General features: G+C 39.4%; 1 protein-coding gene and 1 long non-coding RNA gene across 4 annotated transcripts in view; one reads left to right on the forward strand and one right to left on the reverse strand.

The window, feature by feature from the left end:
• Window positions 1-267: 267 nt before the first annotated feature.
• Window positions 268-5,440, forward strand: LOC144033285 (uncharacterized). The gene is made up of 3 exons (XR_013287922.1): window positions 268-411; window positions 1,144-1,262; window positions 2,623-5,440. It is a non-coding gene; the product is annotated as an uncharacterized LOC144033285 (long non-coding RNA).
• A 3,036-nt stretch (window positions 5,441-8,476) lies between these two features.
• LOC144033122 (chloride channel protein 2-like) overlaps window positions 8,477-22,989 on the reverse strand; it is a 129,976-nt gene continuing 115,463 nt past the window's right edge. For all 3 annotated transcript variants that reach the window (XM_077540971.1, XM_077540972.1, XM_077540970.1), the window contains 3 exons: window positions 20,336-20,440; window positions 15,500-15,586; window positions 8,477-10,911 (listed from right to left, as the gene is read on the reverse strand). In XM_077540971.1, coding sequence (XP_077397097.1) covers window positions 10,717-10,911; window positions 15,500-15,586; window positions 20,336-20,440 — 387 coding nt within the window. In that variant the 3' untranslated portion in view covers window positions 8,477-10,716. The remainder of the gene's footprint in view (window positions 10,912-15,499; window positions 15,587-20,335; window positions 20,441-22,989) is intronic.

Below are 22,989 nucleotides of genomic sequence, written 5' to 3' on the forward strand. Positions count from 1 at the left end.
AAAAAAAACTGCTGTTTTTCTGACTAATTTTTTGGGGGGAGCTTTGTTTTTTTGAGTAATTTTTTGTTTTTGTTTTTTTGAATATTTTTTTCTGTTTTACTGAATATTTTTTTCCGTCATAAAAAAAAATTATTCCAAAAAACAAAAAAAATTACTCTGAAAAACAGGGGAGAAAACATTATTCAAAAAAACAGGAAAAAAATTATTCCAAAAAACAGAAAAAAAAAATATTCCGAAAAACAGAAAAAAAAATGATTCCGAAAAACAGAGCACCCACTTCTGTTTTTCGGAGTAATTTTTTTTTGACCTCTGAATGAACTCCTGCTGCAGACTCGCTAATGCGGAAGCGGACACTTTCCCGCAGACGTCCAAGTGGAAGGACGGTCCAACGTACCTTCTGGCTCAGTAAAGGTAAAGCATGTAGCCATGTACCGTAATTAGTAACACACATTATTATTAATGTTTTAGTGTGAGGTAGGTATGCCATGATTTTATGTAGCATGTAGATATACGAACATGTAAATCGGTCGGCATAATTTTAGTAAGATAACAGTACAATGCCCAGCGTAATTTAGCCGTGGTTCCCGCTGGAATTGCTCATCCTTCACTTGACAAAATTGGAACGAGCCATTCGTCATAACGTCGTTTGATTGCAAGTACAGTATACACTATTACGCTCCCGTACCATAGATTGAACGACCCGTATGTCGGCTACGTAACATTATATGCTAAATACACGCTAACACTATGCTTATGAGTTGAGCGAGATAACGTTAATTATTCTTATTATCAGTTCATCAGTACGGAATAGTAACATATTGTTTAACATGGGACACGTGTTTTAAGCTTGTAACGTTGAGGAAGGATGTTGCAAAGCCCTAATCTGGATGAACTATTTTGTAATTGATCATTAATTATAACAATGAAAAGGATACTGCTAAAAGCCCACTCTGACATGTTGACTTTAGTCTAATGTACTATTAGTAGGCTATATTATTGTTCATGAATAAACTTTGAAGGCTTTCATCACAAAAGGACACGCAACACAAACCCGATTTGAGTGAGCATATTGAAATATTTAATATCAGGTTGACTTTCAAATGATTATTCATATAGATTTTGCCTTTTCATTTATTTTTGTAGTGCCAGCTGCAATGGCTGCATCCTCAACCCCTGGCCTCCCACAAGATGATGGTCTGTGGGTATTTTTACGCAACAGAGGTGTTCCTGAGGCGCGTGTTCAGAAAATGCAGCAGGATCATGTAAGTCGCAGGAAATTTGTTCCTGCAAGGTACTTGTACCTTGTACCATGTAATACATGTAGTATTTTGTCTCAAGTATATTTTAATATTTAACTGAATTGCAATTCATTTTTTATACACCTATACATAGCTGACCACATGTGACTCCAGGGGTTTGAATATTTATATTTGTCAATTGTATCTTCCATCAATGAGAGCTTGACATCACTGCTATACAAATATACAAATAAATATACAAACTATTTACTGCCTTTTTTTTTTTTTACAGGATTGGTATTAAATATTACATTTTAAAATGTAAAAATAAATAAATAAATCTGAACAAATATACAATAGGCGAAGAAGTGTTCTGTGCCATCAAAGTAAGACTATCAGTATGGGTCATCATCACATTTTTCCAGTATAGGAATGTGCAACAAATGAATCACGTTTGATGACTTAGAGATGCACTGCATGGTCATGCAGATTATTTACATAGTAAGAAGAGTTAAAACATGTTCACTATCATGCTAAAAAGTAACTACAGGTGCAACTATTGATAGGTTATCATTTTTTGATTTAAACAGTTATTGTGAGAAGCGATTAATCATGTTGAGCTGTTTTTTTAACTTAAAATTGTCAGAATTTTATTTCAACCTTTCAACTGTAAATAATCAATTATTTCTAATATTCATGAATGCAGACTGATTGGCTTTGTGCTTAATCAAAATACTCTCACTCTCTGATGCATGCATCTGTCACCACATCACCCAGGCCCCACCATTCACGCATTCACGCAAACACACGCACACACGCATGCGCGCACAAAGCTCTAAACTTAAATGTCAGATGTTGTATTAGCAGATTCTGCACACTGCATTATTGCGATCTTCATAATCTGTTTTTGTATTGTTTCGTACTGTCTATAGTGTTATCATCTGCATTAGACACCGATGATTGTATACAAAAAAAATCAGAGCATGCAGTACTGCTGCTAGAATTTATTTATTTATTTATTTTCAAGTGTCTCTTTGGTGCTGTTCATTGGAGGGATCCGCAAAGCATTTCCAAAAAGAGAGAAAACTGAGGCCCTCAAAGGTGGTCCAAGTAAAATGCCTTTATAACAAAATGGCCAGTTGACTAAAAATTGCCAACGCGTTTCGGCCTTGATAGGCCTTCGTCAGCTGAAAGGCCGAAATGCGTTGGCAATTTTTAATCAACTGGCCATTTTGTAATTTTTAATTGGAACACCTTTTGGTGCCTCAGTTTTCTCTCTTTTTGGAACTGATGATTGGTTTTCTTGCTCATAATCAAATAGTCTTGGATATAATATAGTTGAACATTTTCACATCTAATGTGTATATTTTTGGTTTCATTGTAGATTGACAGCTCAATAATTGGAGAAATGGATGATGCTACGTTGGCGTCTTACATTCCAGCCTATGGTGACAGGATTGCCACAAGACGATTCGCTATGGAAAAACAGAGAAGAGGTGAAGATGATACAAGAAGACTTTCCCTATTCAAAAAACTTACTAAATAAAATGGGCACAATGAGCAACAAAGTATGTGATCAAGGTTTTGAGGGGGAGAATACAGTACAACCACAAAATATGCGTCTAAAAAATAACAAGAGAGCCTGGAAGACAACCAGAAAAATAGAATTAGGATGGATACATGACAACAGGCAAGTCAGAAAACGCAGTGGTGGAGGAACCAGAGTTGTTGATATTAACAAGAATGCCACTAAGATTGAGATTCTGTCACAAGCTAAAAAACTGTTTTTCCCCAATGAGAAGTCAACAATGGGAACGTGGGAAGAGGTCAGTCACGACATAGTGGACTTTCAGGAAGCACAATTTGATGAGGATGTTAGTGTGCGCGACTATTATGACATACACAAATTTGGTCTATTAAGATTTTATTTGTTCACAAAGACCATAACTGGTGAAGATGACCCAGAGGAAGGAGCCGAAGTACTGACAGATGAGCAACATGACAACACGATAGAATCTGGACAAGAGAAAAACACAATGAAAGAGATGGAGCAGCAGACACAGAAAAAAGATGACAGTGAAAATCCAATACACATAGTCGAAGATCATGAGCTGGGTGCTGCCACTGTGTCAGCTGTTGTCTCTACTGCAGCTGTTCAGATTGATTTTTCATCTTTGTGTAATACATCAGTTGTCAGTTTTGGTCCTTTGGCAGGTGGTCCATTTCTCGGTGATCTTGATGATACACTCATACATGAGCCAAACCTTGCAATAGAAGGTGAACAAACGAGCCTCCTTGCCTATGCCTCAACTCCTACTAATGCTGTTACAGATTCTGTTAGACCACCAAGTCCTGCCTATGAAGTTTTGCATGTGAATGTGAAACTTCACAGAGTAACGCTGCTCGATGAACTGATTGGCCAGTTCAAGGATGAAGCAATGATGACCTATTCTGTGAAATACAGCTTCATTGATGAAATGGGGACAGATGCTGATGGCGTGTCTAGAGATGTATACGCTGCCTTCTGGACAGAATTCCTAGATTGTGCAGCTGAAGGTGCAGATGTGAGGGTGCCATCACTCTCCCCAAAATGGCAAGAGGAGGAATGGAGGTCTGTTGGTAGGATATTGGCCAAGGGACCGGAGGACCATGGGTATTTCCCATTTCGGCTGGCACAAGCTTTTACAGCAGCACTTGCATTTGGTGAGCATGCTGTTTCATCTGATTTACTGTTTGACTCCCTGATGTTGTATCTTAGTCAGTCTGAGCGTGACCTCTTGTCCACCGCTTTGCAAGAGGCTGTTGTCGGTGAAGATGAGGAAGATCTTCTAGATCTTATGGATCGAATGGGTGTAAGAAAAATACCAACAAAAGATAACCTGAGAGCTGTGCTTATCCAGGTCGCCCACAAGCAACTCATTCAGCAACCAAAATATGCACTGGATAATATCGCAGAGGTTGCAGGACCAACCCTCAGGTGTTTTTTCCCCAATGTACCGGATATGAAGAAGCTGTACGACAACATTAAACCAACAGCACGGAAGGTGATTAAGATGTTAACAGCTTCTCCAGATACTGCAGCAGAGAACCAAAGTTTGCAATTTTTACAACAGTACATAAGGGCCTTGGATGAAATTGGTCTCCGAAAGCTGATGAGATTTCTGACTGGGTCTGATGTTATTTGTGTTAAACAAATTCAAGTCATTTTCACCTCGTTGGACGGGTTAGCACGGCGAGTGATTGCCCATACTTGTGGCCCAACTGTGGAGCTGCCATCCACCTATAACAGCTATCCTGAGCTACGAGCTGAAATGGAGGCTATATTGTCCAGCAACTCTCTTGCAATGGACATTGCTTAGGAGTGGTGTTCACATGTTTCTCTCCCTCAGACATATAAGCAATGCATGTTTGGAATTTTTGAATGTGGGATAGAGAATGTTAGGAAAGATTTGTTCAGTTCAATAGTTCTGTGATTAGTGCTGAAACAGTAACACACAGATTTACTGTACAGTTTTTGTAATCAGAGCATGTAAATAGTCTATTGCTGGCATCAAGTGGAAACCTCCAAATTTGTTTAATTTTACAATTTTTTCACAAATTTTATATTATTAGTCAGTCCGCAGGTATTTTTTTATTTTTTTTTTTTACTATTGATTGACCAAAAAAAGTGTTTTGTACTCCTTTTAACAATGCAATGCCAATGGCTGAACAAACATAACATTGTGTTTGATTCCTGGAAAGTGATGGCTTTGGAGTTGTGGTGATTGCCAGCAATATATGACTACCTCTGCGCCTGTGTGACAAGCAAGCATAGGTTTGTTGAGTTATTATTTTGGATACTTTGTTATCAGCAGTCAATAACACACTTTTGTTATCAGTCTAGGATGAGAATTAAAAAATACCTCTGTTATATTTTCACTGTTAAATAATGCAAGTTGAAACACTACCTCATATCAGCGTGTATGTGGATCTGTTATATTAAAAGGTACTTCTGATTTTTTTTTTTTTTTTAAAGCAGATTGTGCCTTTTTTGTTGAGTCATGTCATTCAGGAATCATACTCTCTGAGACATGTTTATTTTTCTACTGCAGTGTGAACATTGGTCATGTTTTCTTTTGGTGTTTTTATTGTGAAAGGTACAAGTAGCAAATGTATGCAAACTCAGGTCATGATGCTTGCTCTAATAAAAGCTATTCACACAATATGCTTCATTTGCTGAAAATTTAATGGCAAATGCTTTTTAACAAATGCATACATTACGGTGACACTGCATTCAAATACATATGAATGTTTGATCTGTTTTTGATAGATTACATGAAAATCCAATACAGTTACCAAACTGTATTACATGTGCTACAAATTACACCTGGAATCTCTTTGAGAGTTAGAAAAATCAAGAAGGTAAAGGGTACTTCCTTAGTGGTATGATACACAAATTAACAATATCAAAAGAGACATATTTCACTTCGGTATTAATAGATATTCTGTTTGTAAGAGCTACATTTGACATTAAGCATACACACGCAGCTAGGTTACTGTATTATAGTGTTTTATTGATATTTTTTTATTTTCATTTTTGTAGACTGTTCTTTTTATAATGAAACCAAAGTCTTCATTTTTTTTAATGGAACTATTACCTGTCAGAAACGATTTCCCCAATAATGAATAGAAAGAATATATCAAAAAGCACTAAGTGGAGATGTTCATTAGTATAAAATGTACCATTGTTTACAGTTGTTACCCTTTACAAGTACAATTTGGAGGCTTACATCCTGTCATTTGATCCAATAGGGCGGATTGCGTTTATACAATCCGAGCTCTGATGTAAGCACGTAAGAACATATAAAGCTCAATGGCTTCCTCTGGAGACGTGGGTGGATGAAGATTATTTTCTGCCATGGCAAGGCAGCAAATGTCAAACACTGTATCATCGCAGGGATACGGTCCTCTCTGAAGGCATTCCTCTCTGCAGGTTACTATCTTTTGCTGGGATACCATTTTCAGGTACTCTCTAGCACCAAAAAGTTGGGGTAGGGTATACATGATCACTGGACGCCCACCTGGAGACACAGCATTCCTGCTTGGGCGAATTCTGTGAGTGTTCCAGAGCTGAACAACTTCCTGTAGTTCTTTCTAAATAAGTATAAATAAGGAAAGTGATACAAATCGGTTCACATATATTCTGCAGTACAGTACACATCATGATGCAAACTAGCCAGTAACTTACTGCAAATCTGCTCCACCTCAACATCTGCAATATAGGCTGATGTTTTTAATTACATGATACGGTTAGTTAAACTGTATCATGCAATTAAAAACATCTAAATGCTAACAGGAACATTTTATTTAATTTTCCCACTTTTTAAGTAATTTGAATATAGGCTATAGTATATTGCTGATGGTGCTGGTCTCTTCCTTTAATGTTTTGAATCCTATGGCCTACACAGAGTGAAAATGTTTTCACTATTTAAGCACATTATATGACTACCACACCCAAACTACTCACACTGGCATTTCACTACCTTTTACTGCGTTTTCTTAAGCAGGTGCACTATAAGGGGGAAAATAGTAGTTATTTCAGTTCTTACCTCTATTATTTCAAGACATGTGAACTGAATGATACTTTTATCAAGGAAGTCACCAGAAAAAGAATCCGAGTCTTTTAGGTCTTGGAACAGGTTCATCCAAAACTGTGCGTGTTGCCTCCTTAAAAAGCTCCACCAGTTCTCTATTCTGTGGTTGTGATTGCTTGATCCATACAGATAGCATCTGTGCGCAAAGTTGTCGAGATGGTCGTGCCTCAAGAACATCTGCATTTGTTCAATATAACAGTTCTCAGTGCCGAGGTCCGAACGAATTCGGGCACAAGTTCCTTTCCTTGATGACACCTCATCAATAAAGTATCCAGCGATTATCTTCGGATCACTGTTTGTAGAGTAAGCATGTAGCCATATCACCATTCGCGAAAACCCATCTATTGCACCATTGATGCAGATTCCGTACGGTTTGAGTTTATCATAAGAGTCTACATGCCACAAAAAGTTTGGGCCTGGATTCTGGTATAAGCGGCGCCGAAGGCGATTCCTGCGTCTCAGTTGCACACCATGCGGATCCAGTATTTTCATCAGTATCCTGATCGTCTCTTGAGTCACGACATAGCCAGCCTGAATGCATTTCAAATGCATCATCTTGTATCCATGGAGCATGCCATATCTATCCAACTGATCCTGGACAAACATTGCTACATCTAGCAGATCTGAATGGGCTTTCCTCCTGAACAAATGCAAAGTCTTCAGGTGCCTGCGTAAGGTCGTCAAACTAATAATAATACCATCTAGCTGACTCAAAGACAGGACTATCTCCCAGTGCCTTAAACCCATATCAAAATAAAACTTAATTAAACTAAATGAGATGGTCATGATTACTTAATGGCTCGCAAATGACTGAATGTGTATATTATATTGCAGTTTGCTCTATACTCTCTGAGGGAAAAACCTTAAAAAAATATTCAGAAAAACAGAAAAATAATTATTTTATAAAACAGAAAAAAATTACTAAGAAAAACAGGAAAAACATTTATTCAGAAAAACAGGGGAAAAAAAAACATTTTTTGAAAAAAACTAAAAAAATTACTCGGAAAAACAGCGAAATAAATATTCAATAAAACAGGAAAAAAAATTACTCTAAAAAACAAAGCTCCCAAAAAAATTAGTCAGAAAAACAGCAGTTTTTTTTTATTTTTCAAGTGAATGCAATACGCTTCCGTAGACTTGTAATATTAAAAAAAAAAAAAAAAAAAAAAAAAAAAAAAAAAAAAAAAAAACACCATGGGAGCGACGTCATCTGAAGGTGCTTTTCTATTGGCTGCTGCTAGATGACATCACTTCTGTGTGACACATTTTCAAATGTTATTCCGGGTAATATCAAAATAAATCTACTTAAAATCACATTTAAAATCATCCCCAAAGGCTCATGCATGAAATTAATTACAAAAGACTAAAACAAAGGACATTTTTGCCAAACATTTTACATTTTTGTAAACATAAAATGTAGTTTCAGTTTTCATTTTTTTTTAAATTTTTTTTTATTTTATTTCGTTAACGAAATAGTTTTCTGAATTGTAGGTTTTTTTGTTTAGTTTTAGTTAACTAAAATAACCTTTGTTTACATTTCAAATGTATGTTACTGGAAAGGATAAAATAAAAACAAAGGCTTCATGACAATGATTGCATGTTAAAATCTCATTTATTTGTCCCTGATATACAAAACATCTGCATTTTTCATTGTGAAAAATATCTTGCGCTCTCTCAGGCTTGGCCCCTACAGTGCGTGTTCCCCCCAAACAGCCCTCAAAAGTGGATTCAAGGTAGCCCTCAACAAATGATGCACAGTTAGGTCCACCTAACTTGAGGAGGAACTTGACAAGACAGTGATAAAAACTCACACATGATTGTGTGAGAGTGTCAACTCGCACCAATGCAGCATGAATCCCCACAAGATCTACAATATAAAACCAGACAGGGAAGGTTTCCCAAAAGCCAAGCAAAGGTGTGTTAATAATAAACATGGACAAAATAAATTTTGAGACAGATGTCTTCATTAACTAACTTAAAGTCTGTATGTTTCCTAGACAACTTAAAGAAGTTACAGTATATTGTTACTGCCGTTATTAAAGGTTTGGGAAACCTTCCCTTTTCAGTAGTCAAATGTTGACTCAAGCTCACGTGTGGCTCACTTCCAGTATACAGTCATTTTTTTTTTAAACACTTTTAAAGTTTTCTTTAAAAAAATAAGGTTATCTTTGCCTTCATGTCATCAATCAAAACAGGCTTATGTGAGATGAACGACTGTTATTGCACAATTTGATTATCTACACTTAGATCATCCATAAGAAAAGAAATCCATAACAAAAAAATCCAGAAGGACTATGATGACGCCAGACTTATCAATACGCATCTAGCTCGATCTTCTTCGGAGTGGTCACTGATGACATGAATATTATGAGGGTAAAAAGGCCTTAGGGTGGGTTGTGACACACTGGTTGCTATGACTACGTATATGCGCAACCCTTGGACCCCATCTGTGAAGTACCTCATCTATATAATCTGCAGAACTCCTCAAACACATCCAGAGCCAATTGCTATGACGTGAAGAAGAGCAACAACATGCTGGTCCCTTTCAATATTCAATGATGGTTATGTGGTCGTCATCACATTGGCCCCATTTCATCTTGTTTTTGTGCAGAATCACTTGAAATGTTTCAGACAGTGCATCAAAAGACAGCAGAATAATACAATAATTATCCACATTTTTTTTTTTTACACCGAAAAAAAAAATCTCTGAGGAAGAGAATAGTCAACTATTAATTGAAGATTGGTTAAGACATTCAATTATGATTTTACATTACCATCATGATCACCATGTCCTTTAAAAACATCTGACCAAGTAAAACCCGCGAGTATGCCAGTCAAAAATTTGATCTCATGAAAATGGTATTTTGTCTTCAGTGGCCGCTTTTCACAAATCAGTGTTTTCGTTACACTGAGCCCACATTAAATATTAAATACACGTGGCCCATTGCTGACTATGCTGTCATTAAAAGAATAGACGGCTCAAATTTCACCTGTCAACTTTTCTGCTGATAAGTGGAGCAATCATTTACTTCCTGATTTCATTTGGCGTTTCTAACTTGATTGCATTCTTGTTCTTATTTAGTCCTTGGGTAATGTGCAGGTTCCAGGATTTTTCTATTATGTGGCTATGGGACTTTGAATAATAATGGACGTTAGCCAATACGGATTGATGAGGAGGCCGAGAGCAGCTGCTTGGGTAATGATAACTTCCATCTTTGCGCCATCCATTTGCTCCGTGATACTTCTTCTCCCCCCCCCCCCCCCCTTCCATTACCGTGCTCTCAACCTTTTCTGATCGGCTATATTTAGATGAGCAACGTTTCCACAACTATGTCTGCGTGTACCATATGCGTGGCTACTCATAACGAAGGAGTGTGCATTCTTCAAATGGCTTCAGGCCACTGAGCATGACTACTTGCGTCGGCCATAATCTTGAAGTGGAGACATCAAAGATTCACCTTTCCAGTGCGAAAATTTGTGAAATTAGGAAAAAATAGTGCCTATTAAGACCACATCAATAGAAAAAAAATGCATACAGTATCAATTATCAGCATTCTTACAGTACAAACAGTGGAAGACGGGTTGTCTACAAGCAACACGGACGAAAAAATGTTTGCATAAGAACATCCCTTTTGAAAAGACGTGACAACATGCGGAGCAGGTTGCTCCCCAATGGAGTTTCCTCGAAAGTTTATCGCATCAGTGAAGGACAATGAGAGAAGAAGAGACGGGCGGACTAGTAGAATTCTTTCCATTATTAAATATTGATCCGAAGCCCTGAGGATTTTGGGGATTACGGACCTCATCGCGTCCCCGTTTGACGCTTCCTCCATCTCTTCTAGGCGTCACTGGGACTTTTCATCAGACTCCGATGGCGTGAAGTCGCCGGGCAGCGACGTGCTCTTTTGCCGATCCCACAGCTTGTGGAGCTCAGTGGCCTCGTTTTCACTGCTGCTGGTGCCGCTGTCCCGGAAGCTGGCCAGAGGTGGGCGCACCTTCACGCCTTTCACCGTCACCGAGCCCTCGATTGCTTTGCGAAGCTGGACAGACAGACGGGACAACAAACAGAAGTCAAGTCACGGTCCTTGGGATACCTGCTGGGGAAAAATTAAAAAAAGGAGGAAAAACACCATCCAAATTGTTAGCACCAAGTTCAAAAGACGGTATCTGTGATGGTACAGTATGTGTGAGACATGTATGGTTCATACAGGTTTTGGAACATTCAAGCAATATCATTGTCAGAGACGTCTCTGCTTGTTTCAGCAAGACAATTCCAAGCTACTTTCTGCATGTGGTACAAACAGCGTGGCTTCATAGTGAGAGTGCGAGTACTAGACTGGCCTGCCAGCAGTCCAGAGCTGTCTCCCATTGGCAATGAGTGGTGCATTACAAAGTGCAAATTACAACAATGGCGAGCCCAAACTGTTGAGCGACATGTTGTACATCAAGCAAGAATGGGAAAGAATTCCACAAAAATTGCACAATTAGAATGATCAGTTTCTTTTTGAGGATTGTTAAAAGGAAAAATGATGGAACAGCAGGAAGCCTGTCCACGTCCAAGCTTTCTTGGAATGTGTTGCAACTTTGCAAGCATCAAATTACATCCATCCATCCATTTTCTAAACCGCTTATTCCTCACAAAGGGTCGCGGGGGTGCTGGAGCCTATCCCAGCTGGCTTTGGGCAGTAGGCGGGGGACACCCTTAACTGGTTGGCAGCCAATCGCAGGTCACACAGAGACAAACAACCATCCACACTCACAATCACATCTAGGGACAATTCGGAGCATCAAATTACAAATAAGTGAATATTTGCCCCCCACCCCCCACCAAAGAAAGTCAAGTCAATTATCTATTTATGGCTAGTTTGTTAGTGCAATTTAATTTTCATTTGGGATGTTTTGGCCTTCTGTGTTTAAAATCTATGCTAATTGTCAGATGAAGAGGAACGTAATATGCTTGTGAAGCGAGTCAATATGTGGAGGAACTCAATTTGTGCGTGCATTAACAAGTTATTATTATTAGAGATTGTAGGTGGTTTATATGCATTGCTGTTATGTACAAAAGCACAATATTGTACTTTTTTTTTTTTTTTTTTTTTTTTTTTACAATATTGTGACCTTTTTTAAATATCACCAACCCCCCCACAATATCGTGATAATTATCGGATCGTGAGCTTCAGATCGTGATAATATCAAATCGTGATGTTTGGATATCGTTACATCCCTACTATAATGCGGCTCACTTTTCGTGGTCTCGCTCTATTTTTTTTTAAGTGCAATTCTGCATGTTTTTTCTTTTCTTCTTTTACAGTAATGCACCTATTATATAAAATTTATGAATGTTTGAACATTGAGAATGTTTAACGGGAGAAATGTGAGAAAAAGTAAATGCCTCAATGAGAAAAGTGTATAAACTGTGTGGTAGGGGTTTTAAGAGCATTAAAATATTTATTCTAAATGTAAAACATAAAGCTAGCTACTTTGCGGATATCATTTATTGCGGGTATTTTTTGGAACAAAGCGGAAAACGAGGGAACACTTTACTCACAATTCTAAATAGATTTGTGAATAATAATTTATAATAATAAAACGGAAACAGAAATATACTTTTTTTTTCCCCTGATGAAGGAAGAGACTTTAATCTTTCATTTGGTAGGTTCCATGTTTTTATAGCAATAGAACACAATATTGTGTGGCCCTTCCAAAAAGTCAAAATCCAGTAAAACAGCCGTGAGCGAACGGAATTGCTTCTGTGAAAATGGCTGGGGGGTCAATGAGTTGAGAGTAATTTTGGGAGTGGGGGACAGAGGTGCGTACTACACACGTGTATGTGTGTTTCACCGGATTTTATGGTGATTATCTTGTCTCGGTAGAGTATTCAATTGACTATAGGTTGAAAATTATTAGCAAATCATTGCATTGTACAGTACTGTATTTACATTGTACACGTCTCAACCTCATTGGAATTGAGGTTTGTATGATTCAATATGGTAAATAAGCGGTTAAATATGTTGTTTATACGTTTTAACTGGCCAAAAAGTGCCACAATAGAGCAGAATGCTACAATTTGATGCTATTAGTATTGATCATTAAAAAGAGCTGAAGTTGGAAATTACATAATCAGGCAAAAAATTCATAACCCAGTAAAAGTTTCATGTTTGTGAAGAGAGTTGGACGCAAAAGTTTCATTTTATGATATTATGCTGTATTAGGTTTCCTTTTGGTCTAAGGATCATATGCTAGTCTACACTCTGATAAGGTCCACAAGCGGTTTTCATATTTTACACCAGAATGTCTCCTCCGAGAGGTAATTGGGGGGGATCAGGATCAGAGTGCAGCAGCGTGTGCTACAAAGTACGGAAAATAAGGTCAGAACGACTTTGACTTTTGATGCTGTCTGCTGAAGATATTTGAGCGAAATAATGGAGCAGAAAGCTGAAGAAGAAACGCCTACACTGATAATACTTAACAGATAAAAGATAATGTCACAAACATTGTGTCCCAAATGCTACCAAAGAACATACTTGAGGAACAGTGGAGAAATTCTTGCCATAAAGTAAAATGAGCGAAAGCGAAGATGCTTCTTCGATGGCAACTACATTTGCATGTACAGTATGTAAACTTCTATTTGATACAAATACCAAAAGGAAGACAAAAGAATAGATTTTTCTTTACAGGTTTAAAGGTGTTCTATATGACTCAAGTACAACCGATGCTGCAGCGACTTCTACCTTTCCCTCTTCCCTCCTCATAACTGACTGCAGGTTGCTTATGCAAATTCTTCAAAACGTCAGACTGGCATAAGATGTATTACAACTACTTTGTTCAATATCTAATCCAATCCTGATTTCCTAAATTCATAATCACAAATAATTGTCATCCTCACTTTATTCCTCACATTTCCGCTTTTGTGCAACTGTCTCCACAGAGTCCACAGATCAATTTCTTCTTCTCTCATCATTTTAAAATAGAAAAAAAAAAGCACAGAAAGCTTTCCGTCTCCGCTGTTTTTTTTTATTTTTATTTTTTTTTATTTTTTTTTTTTTTTTTGCCATATACCATAGTTACTTTTCAAATGTCACATATAGGCTTGTAAGGACAGCCCCCCCCCTTTAATTCCCTGTGAACTTTTCAATTTCCCTTATTTTATTATAGTCAGACTGTAACATGATCCTCAGATTTGGTAATAACCATTTTTTTTCTATTTTGTGTCTCTTAATACAACGTCACATAGAAGCTCTTTACCAAGATCATATTTGTTATGCAAAATTTATTATACTTAGTAAAATACACAAGATTATGATATTGATACTTACCAAATCAGCAATTTCACAAAAACAGAAGAAATGGTCAAATGCACTATTATGTATGTAGAATATTTGCATGTCATGGTTTATTCATCTCGGAGTTCACAGAGAAATTTGATCATTGCAAATTTCGGTACAAACTAGTGATTTAGTTTGTTCTCATCCTAAAAATGGTAAAACATTGAGAGCTCACTGAAATCGAAAGAGTCTGCATTAAATCACTAAATGGATCTACATTGGATCCTCGCTATTTGCAGGTGATGGGAGACCGGATGTGGGTTTTGGCAGGGATTGGGGGGGTTACTATGGCAAATTGCACCCATGTACAGATTTATGCTGGGCACAAAAACACAGCCCTCATGTGCTTTGTCCACATAAAACATGTGCAAAAACAAAACAAAACAAAATAAAACATTCATCCATTTTCTTAACCGCTTATTCCTCACAAGGGTCGCGGGGGTGCTGGAGCCTATCCCAGCTGGCTTCGGGCAGTAGACAGGGTACTCCTTGAACTGGTTGCCAGCTAATCCAGGCCAAAAAAAAAAAAAAAAAAAAAAACTATTAAAAATTCGATTCATATTGAAGAAAAAAAAAAACTGCAAATATACAAATACATGGGTGCCGAACCACGAGCATTTATGCTCACGGTATTTATGATTTTTTTTCTGACAGGAACCTAATACATTTGTTTATCTGTATGTAACTTGGCTGTTGGGGGTTTTGCATTTTACTGATAGCAGCCAGTGAGCCCGTCCCAATTTATCTGAGCACAATTACGAACATGTGAACTAACATGTTCCATCCGGACAGAGCAGTGAGGGCGGCAGTGATATAACAGCATGTCTATGTGACGCAGTGTCAGGCTGAGAGAGCTTGGGCTTCATCTGCTTTGGACGGGCTATTGTCTGCTGGTGCGGAACAAAAAAACCTAAATGTCGCGGACAAATAGCGCTGTACTTAGCTAACAATCCTCTCTCCACTTTCCGGCCAATTCAAAGAGTGTGAGGTGGGGTGTAGGAAAATAGTGAGGGAGGGTGTTCAGACTGACAGAAAATGGACATTTGAAAGAGATGGCAGTATCAAGAAGCCTTTTGTTTGTCACTTTACATAACAAGTAGAGGGAGGAGTCCATCATTTTGCCTGAAGTGTGTGTGTGCCTGTAATTTTGAAATTATGAAACTCGTACGCATTGTTCTGGTTAGTGATGGCAGTCACAACGTTTAGCACAAAGGAATGTAAAATTTGATTGAAAAAAAAACAAAAAAAAAAACAAAACAAAAAACAAGGAATGACAAGCTCTAAAAGGCAACAATGTTCGTACCTCTTTAAGGGAAACGACCCCAATGAGACGTCCAATACTCGTGACGTAGGCGTGGTCCAGGCCCAGCAGGGAGAAGATGGTGTGTGTCTGGAAGGAAGACAGCAGCAGACATGAGAAACTGAAGCGGCACAACAGGCACGTTTCACACAGATACAATCAGCAATTTCTTTGCTTTTTAAACATGCATTACACACAGATGACAGCATTGTCTACAATGATTCTCGTTCACAAGAGGCTGCAGAAGAGACTAAAAACAACTTGTTGTCCTCTGGGTCTTACTCCAAAATGTTTTAGTCTCAGAACTCCACAGACAATAGGAACTTTTGGCGGCATGGCTTCGTGGTAGAGTGGGCATTTCCCATCCATGAGGTTGTGGGTTCGATTCTCAACCCTGATGTGTGTGAATGGGTGAATGTGAGGTTTTGTACAGCACTTTGGACGCCTTATGGTGTAGAAAAAGCGCTATATAAAAAGCAGTCCATTTATCTTTTTTTTTTTTTAAAAAGGACTCAAAAACTTCCTTTTTAAAACAAGATTTTCCTGTCTGATTTTTATTTTTATTTATTCTTGATTTTTTTTTTAGAAGATTTTTGAGATTTTGAGCAACCATGAATCAGGAAAGGGTATCGATGGAAGATCAAACAATGCACTCAAAACAAAAATAACAGATTCAGAATTCGTATTAGCTAGAGTGATTTTAAAGTGACGCTTAAGCAAGATAAACAGTCAAATGCCAAGTTCTTCCTTTCTTTTATGCTACTTAGCAAACATCTGCTACATAGCAACCATCTGGTAAGAGGCAAGGCGACAGCTGTTCTTTAATGTTTGGAACACCCTCAAAGAGTACAACCGAAACACTGCTAGTCAAATTGTGGGACCACTGAAATAACATTTTCAGATTCATAGTAATAAAAGATTCCAGGAGGTTACAATATGCTTTAAAAAAAACAAAACAAATGATTTGCAGCACATAGGAGGTTGAAATAGTGTCATCGTTAGAGCACTCTGCAGACTGCATCTTCTACAAATACAGAAATGATTTACATTAATAGGACCAAAGAGGACAATGGATCATAAAGTGTGAGTAATAATAATTTTGACTAGTTGCCAGTCAATTGTAATGACCGAATGTGATTGGGTCAAACACGTAAGCTATTCTATTGGCAAAATATTCCAGTGTCCAATGCCAGCCAACAAATATAACAACTACCCGTTACCTACACTGAATACTGCATTGATCCAGTTTTTTAAACTGGTTTACGCGAGCCTGTTCTTCACTTCCAAACTCTCTGACTTATTAGTGCTGCATTTGCTGAAGCAAATATTTTGCTTCCCCACGAGGATCATTAAAGTTGCATTTAATCTTCCCCTCACTGCAGGTTCCCGCATGCATTCTGCTGAAAGCAATAGAGAGTGCACCGGGTCAAAAACTTTACTGGCAGATCAGACAGGTTGCTGGTCTGATGCTGTTCCTTCAAGATCTTTTTAGTGCTTAATTGCACTTTCTGTTGAAGCAGAGGAGGCATTTGGGGATACTTGAGTTAGATCCCACTGTGTTAAGTAAATGGTGGCTGTTGCTTTCAAATCTGGGCCAAGCATATGTAACTGGTTTCCCATCAGAGAATATACTGTTGTGTATATATTTTGTATTATCGGGGTGACAGTAGATCACTCTACAATCATTCAGGACTGAATGTTCACAGGTTATAAAACCAAATAAAGCAGAAACTAGGACTTTTAGCTGGAGAAATGCTTTTCTCACTCCAGAGCATCGTCAAGGTGCTATTTCAAAGCACCATCCATTCATCCATCCATACTTCCTTCCTTCGGTCGCGGGGGTAGCAGCTTTAGCAGGGAAGCCCAGACTTCTCTCTCCCCAGCCACTTCAACCAGCTCCTCCGGCGGGATCCCAAGGCGTTCCCAGGCCAGCCGAGAGTCTCTCTAGCGTGTCTTAGGTTGTCCCCGGGGGCTCCCGCCGGTGGGACATGCCCGGAACACTTCTCCAGGGAGGTGTCCAGGAGGCATCTGAATCAGATGCCTGAGCCACCTCAACTGCTTCCTCTCAATGCCGAGGAGCAGCGGCTCGACTCAGAGTCCCTATCTCGAAAGGAGAGCCCGGACACCCTACGGCGGAATCTCACTTTGGCCGCTTGTATCCGGGATCTTGTTCTTTTGGTCATGACCCACACCTTGTGGCCATAGGTGAGGGTAGGAACGTAGATCGACAGCTTCGCCTTTCAACTCAGCTCCTTTGTCACCACAACAGACCTATACAGAGTCCGCATCAGTGCAGACGCTGCACTGATCTGCCTGTCAATCTCCCTCTCCATCTTGCCCCTCACTCGTGAACAAGACCCTAAGATACTTGAACTCCTCCACTTGGGGCAGGATCTCATCTCCTACCCGGAGAGGGCACTCCACACTTTTCCTTTTTCACTCCACACTTTTCCAACTGAGGACCATGGTCTCGGATTTGGAGGGGCTGATCTTCATCCCAACCACTTCACACTCTGCTGCGAATCACTCCTGTGAGAGTTGGACATCATGGCTTGATGAAGCCAACAGCACCACATCATCTACAAAAAGCAGAGATGCAATGTTGAGGCCACCAAACTGGACCCCCTCAACACCTCTGCTGTGCCTAGAAATTCTGTCCATAAAAGTTATGAACAGAATCTGTGAAAAAGGGCAACCTTGGTGGAGTCCAACCCTCATTGGAAACAAATCCGACTTACTGCCGGTACTGCGGACCGCTCTGACATCAGTCGTACAGGGATCAAACAACCTGTAGCATGGGGCTCAGTCAGTACGCCGTACTCCCAAAGCACCCCCCACAAACCCTCCCGGGGGGCACGATTGATCGCCTTCTCCAAGTCAACAAAGCACATATGGACTGGTTGGGCGAACTCCCATGCGCCCTCGAGGATCCTGACGAGGGTGTAGAGCTGTTACACTGTACCACGCCCAAGACGAAAACCACACTCCTCCTCCTGAATCCGAGATTCGACACCCGACGGATCCTCCTCTCCAGAACCCCTGAATAGACCTTACCGGGCAGACTGAGGAGTGTGATCCCTCTATAGTTGGAACATACCCTCCGGTGCACCTTCTTAAAATGGGGGACCACCACTCCGGTCTGCCAATCCAGAGCACTCTCCCTGATGTCCATGCGATGTTGTAGAGGCGTGTCAACCGTGACAGCCAAACAACATCCAGAGCCTTTAGCAACTCCATGCCGATCTCATCCACTCCACTCCTGGGGCCTTGCCACCTCCTCGGTGACTTCCAAGGCTGGACTGGCCCAAAAAAACAAACAAACAAAAAAAAACAAAAAAACGGCCCTGGCATTTTGACTTCAGCCCAGCCCAGCGAGTCTTGCTTAACGTGGTTTTACCACTGATGTTTAGTGATGATGTTTCAGTTTGCTATCTGTATTTGGATTAATGGACTGGCCCTTGTAAATTGTGGGGCAATTTATAAAATGTAGGAACATAATCATGAAAAAGCGCTGCATCGGCCCCCAAAGAGACCGGCCCACCGGGCATCTGCCCTGTATGCCAGATGGCCAGTTCAAGCCCTGGTGACTTTGATCCTAGAGATAGGAGAGCCCACCTCAGAATCCCCAGACTCTGCTTCCTCAAAGGGAGGCGTGTTGTTGGAATTGAGGTCTTCGAAGTATTCTCCCCAACGACTCACGACGTCCCGAGTCGAGGTCAGCAGCACCCCATCTCCAGTATACAGTGTTAATGGTGCACTGCTTTTCTCTACTGAGATGCCGGATGGTGGACCATAATTTCCTCAAAGCCATCCGGAAGTCGTTTTCGATGGCCTCACCATGACCGAATTTTTGCCTCAGCGACCACCGAAGCTGCATTCCACTTGGCCAGCCGGTATTTGTCAGCTGCTTCCGGAGTCCCACAGGCCAAAAAGGTCCGATAGGACTACAAGTACTTCAAACTTACAAATTTACAAATGTAGATGAACTGAATTCTGTCTTTAAAAGCTTACCCCTTATAAATGTTTTTATTTATTTTTTTGCTCCTGGAAGGAAGCCAAAGAAGTCAAGAAGCTACTGTATTATGACTGCAGTAACTTTACAATAGTTTCCATGGAAGGAAGCCAAGTTTGTAATCTGCCCAGCATCGCTTCTGTCTCAGCAAGTAAGCTACATTCACTACACATACCCTTATCACTAAATGAGGTTGAGGACACACAAAGCAAAGTGACAAACTGAGCAGGCCAAAGGAAGGAAAAGTAAAATACGGCCTAAGAGGAAAAAAAAAAGTTGGCATGCTGCAGAAAGGTCAAAAAGGAGAACAACAAATGCCACAAGTACATTATCAACAGTGCATAAAGAGCATAACCATGCATGTCTGTAAACTGCATTGGAAGTTGTACTGGGCAGTATTTATTATGCTGAAGGAGATTGTGAGCGGTGTTGGCTTTTAGGCGTGTGCAGCAGAGGGAGGAGATGGATAGCATGCGGGATCGCTCTCTTAAATGTTTAAAAGCTATCAACCTAGCACACAGACAACAAAGGATAGAGAGAAGTTAGTACTCTGAATGGAGGACATTAGATACTGCCACAGCTGCAACCCACAAATAATTAGCAGGTGGCATGTTTGGAAACACTACATGATTGCGTGCAGGCACACTTTTGAAAGAGTGCTTTCTACAGCACAGTGCAAAAAAAAAAAAAAAGTGCTGCACACAATAACATTTGTAACAACAAGCCGATGGCGGGTCCAGGCATACTCATTTCGATTTCAATTTTCAGACACTACCCGAATGCTGCAGTAAGACCTAAAAGTGGAATAATTGCATTTGCAATCAGACCTTATGCAGTGATGTGCGCTCCACCAGCTGGAATGGGGCGGGGTCGATCTTGCAGTTGTTAAAGTTGACCTGCTCATCGAGCTGCATCTCTTCCCACTCTGCAATCTACAAAACACGCACACAAAAGAAAACAATGGTCTAAGTTAAATCAAAAACAAAATTCAACACAAATGAGATAAAACATTTAGTATGTTGGATTTTAAAGCATTTCTTTTTGGCTTTCCTGTATATGAGATAGTAAAGAAAGAACATAAAGAAGTCAAGTTTTATTTGGCTTTCAAGACTGTAAACTGCTTTGAGGTAGTATATGAAATTAGAAGTAGCAATTTTCTAATTTACTTGAAAGTGAGCAGACATCTTTATGCAGTTAGTAGAGTAGCCCCTGCTGGCCTTTAAAAAGGTGACACTTAGACATGTTTAGATTTAGAGCTATAAACCTGGAGTAAAAGCACTCTTGAAAGATGCTCTGAGGAGTGCCCGCTTTTATGTGTGCCGTCAGTCACCACACAGAAGGCATACAAATGATTCGATAGCACCTCCTAAAAATCTTCTCCCTATGATAGCCAATCACTAGACTGAGAACCACACTGGAGTGGTCTCTTAATCATAACCGACAGTGAGGGAGGTGAAGTGATGATGCAGCAGCAGCAGACGCGAGGGACAAAACGATCTTGTATGACAGAAGAAATTAAAGATGCCGATAGTAGACGCCATAATATATCCAAAAAGCCGAATGGAAATGGTAATAGAGACATCTTGCAATATTTTAATATGACGTGAAATTTCAAAACCAGCAGCAATAGAATGTTAAAGGTAAAGGTAGAGTTTCGATATAGCAACACTTTTTATGGCTTGTACACAAATAGTTTGTCTCTTAAAGCGCCTTTACACCAATCAAGACTGGAATTCAATTACCAAGTAAAATTTCGGTTTTGGCCGTTTCTGAAAAGCCGTTCTGCATTTTCACTCAAATGATACACAACATTGGAGTTACTTTACTGTACATCCATCCATTTTCTTGACCGCTTATTTCTCACAAGGGTCGCGGAGGATGCTGGAGCCTATCACAGCTGGCTTTGGGTAGTAGGCAGGGTACACCCTGGACTGGTTGCCAGCCAATCACAGGAGTTACTTTACTGTATATTATAATTACTACCACACCAAAGATGCTTTTCTATTGCATCAGCTTCATACCGGAATAGTCTTGCTCACGTTATTACAAAATGGAGCCTCTTTTTAGAACTAACACTAGCGGAGGTTCTGAAAAGCGTCTCAGGCCAAGTGATCTAGGCGTTAACTCCACTGCAAGTGTCCATTTCCTAGTTTTAAGTGAGCAAGCCAGAGCCAGAGAGGCCTGGCGGCCGTTGCCAAGTTGCAAATATACAGTACAAATAACAGTTGTACAACAATACTTAACCATATTTATAATTTCATACTTGCCAATGGGTGAAAGAGTGAAACTTCAGGTAAAAATTCTTGCAAGCACAGTACATTCATATATGTACCATTTATATTCGCTTGAATAGGTCGTCAGCCACAGACCAGAGAGATCCCCTAGCCTGACTGTCGTAGAGTGAGGACGACACGCCGGTGACTTGTAAAGGTGGAGGAATTAATGAATCTGAGCTCACCATTCAGTATGAATGGGAGATGCGGTTGAGTTTTGAGTGTTGCTCGGCAAAAGGTTTCCTTCAAGTTTTGATATTTCATCCTTCTTGCCTTCTGCTACCAGCTCCCATTCACACTCTAAAAACAGTTGGGTACAAAAAATAAATAAACAACCCAAATTGTGTCAAAACGAGACCAACTCAACTTTTTGGGTTATTCAATTAATCCAAAAAGTTGGGTCAAACTGATAACCCACAAAACATCCCAAAAATTGGGCTGTGTTGTGGGTTACTTTAATTTTTATTTATTTATATATTTATTTATGTATTTATTTAATTATTCATTTATTTATTTTTTTACCAACTTAAATAATTAAAAATGTTGGATCAGTTAATTTTTCACCCAATTCAATTGCTGTTTTGTGGGTTATTCATTTGACCCAACTATATATGTTGAATAATTGACAAGACAACCCAACAAACCGGGTTTCTGTGTGGGTTAATATGACCCAACATTTTGAACTAAATGATTCAAAAAGTTGGGTTGGTTCATATTTAACCAATTTCAGTTAGGTTATTCAATTAATAAGGTTGGTTAAAACAAATAAACCATAAAAGAAGCCAAACAAAATAGGTTGCTTTGTGGAATATTCATTTAATTTGTAATAAATCAAAAAGTCACGTCGGTCCATTTTTGAACGACCGTATTTTCTGTATATAAGGCGCACCTAAAAGCCTTTAACTTTCTTAAAAATCGACAGTGCGCCTTGTAATCAGGTGCACCTTATATGTGGATCAATATTGGTTGAGTACGGCTACCGTAGTCAGGGGGCGTCACTGAAGTAACAGCAATTAGAATAGTAGTTTAAAAATGTTATCGTTATATTGTTAATACGGAACCTTATTGTGACTGCACTACCGGTAACTTGTTTTGGGAGTTAACAGAGTTGTCAGAACGCTGGTTTGTATTCTATTACCAGTAATAAATATTGACTGACTCATCCGTTTTGTTGAGATTCCCTTTAGTGCAGCTCCACCTAGTGTATG

This window comes from Festucalex cinctus, chromosome 13 (genome assembly GCF_051991245.1).
Source record: "Festucalex cinctus isolate MCC-2025b chromosome 13, RoL_Fcin_1.0, whole genome shotgun sequence".
Classification (NCBI taxonomy): Eukaryota; Metazoa; Chordata; class Actinopteri; order Syngnathiformes; family Syngnathidae; genus Festucalex; species Festucalex cinctus.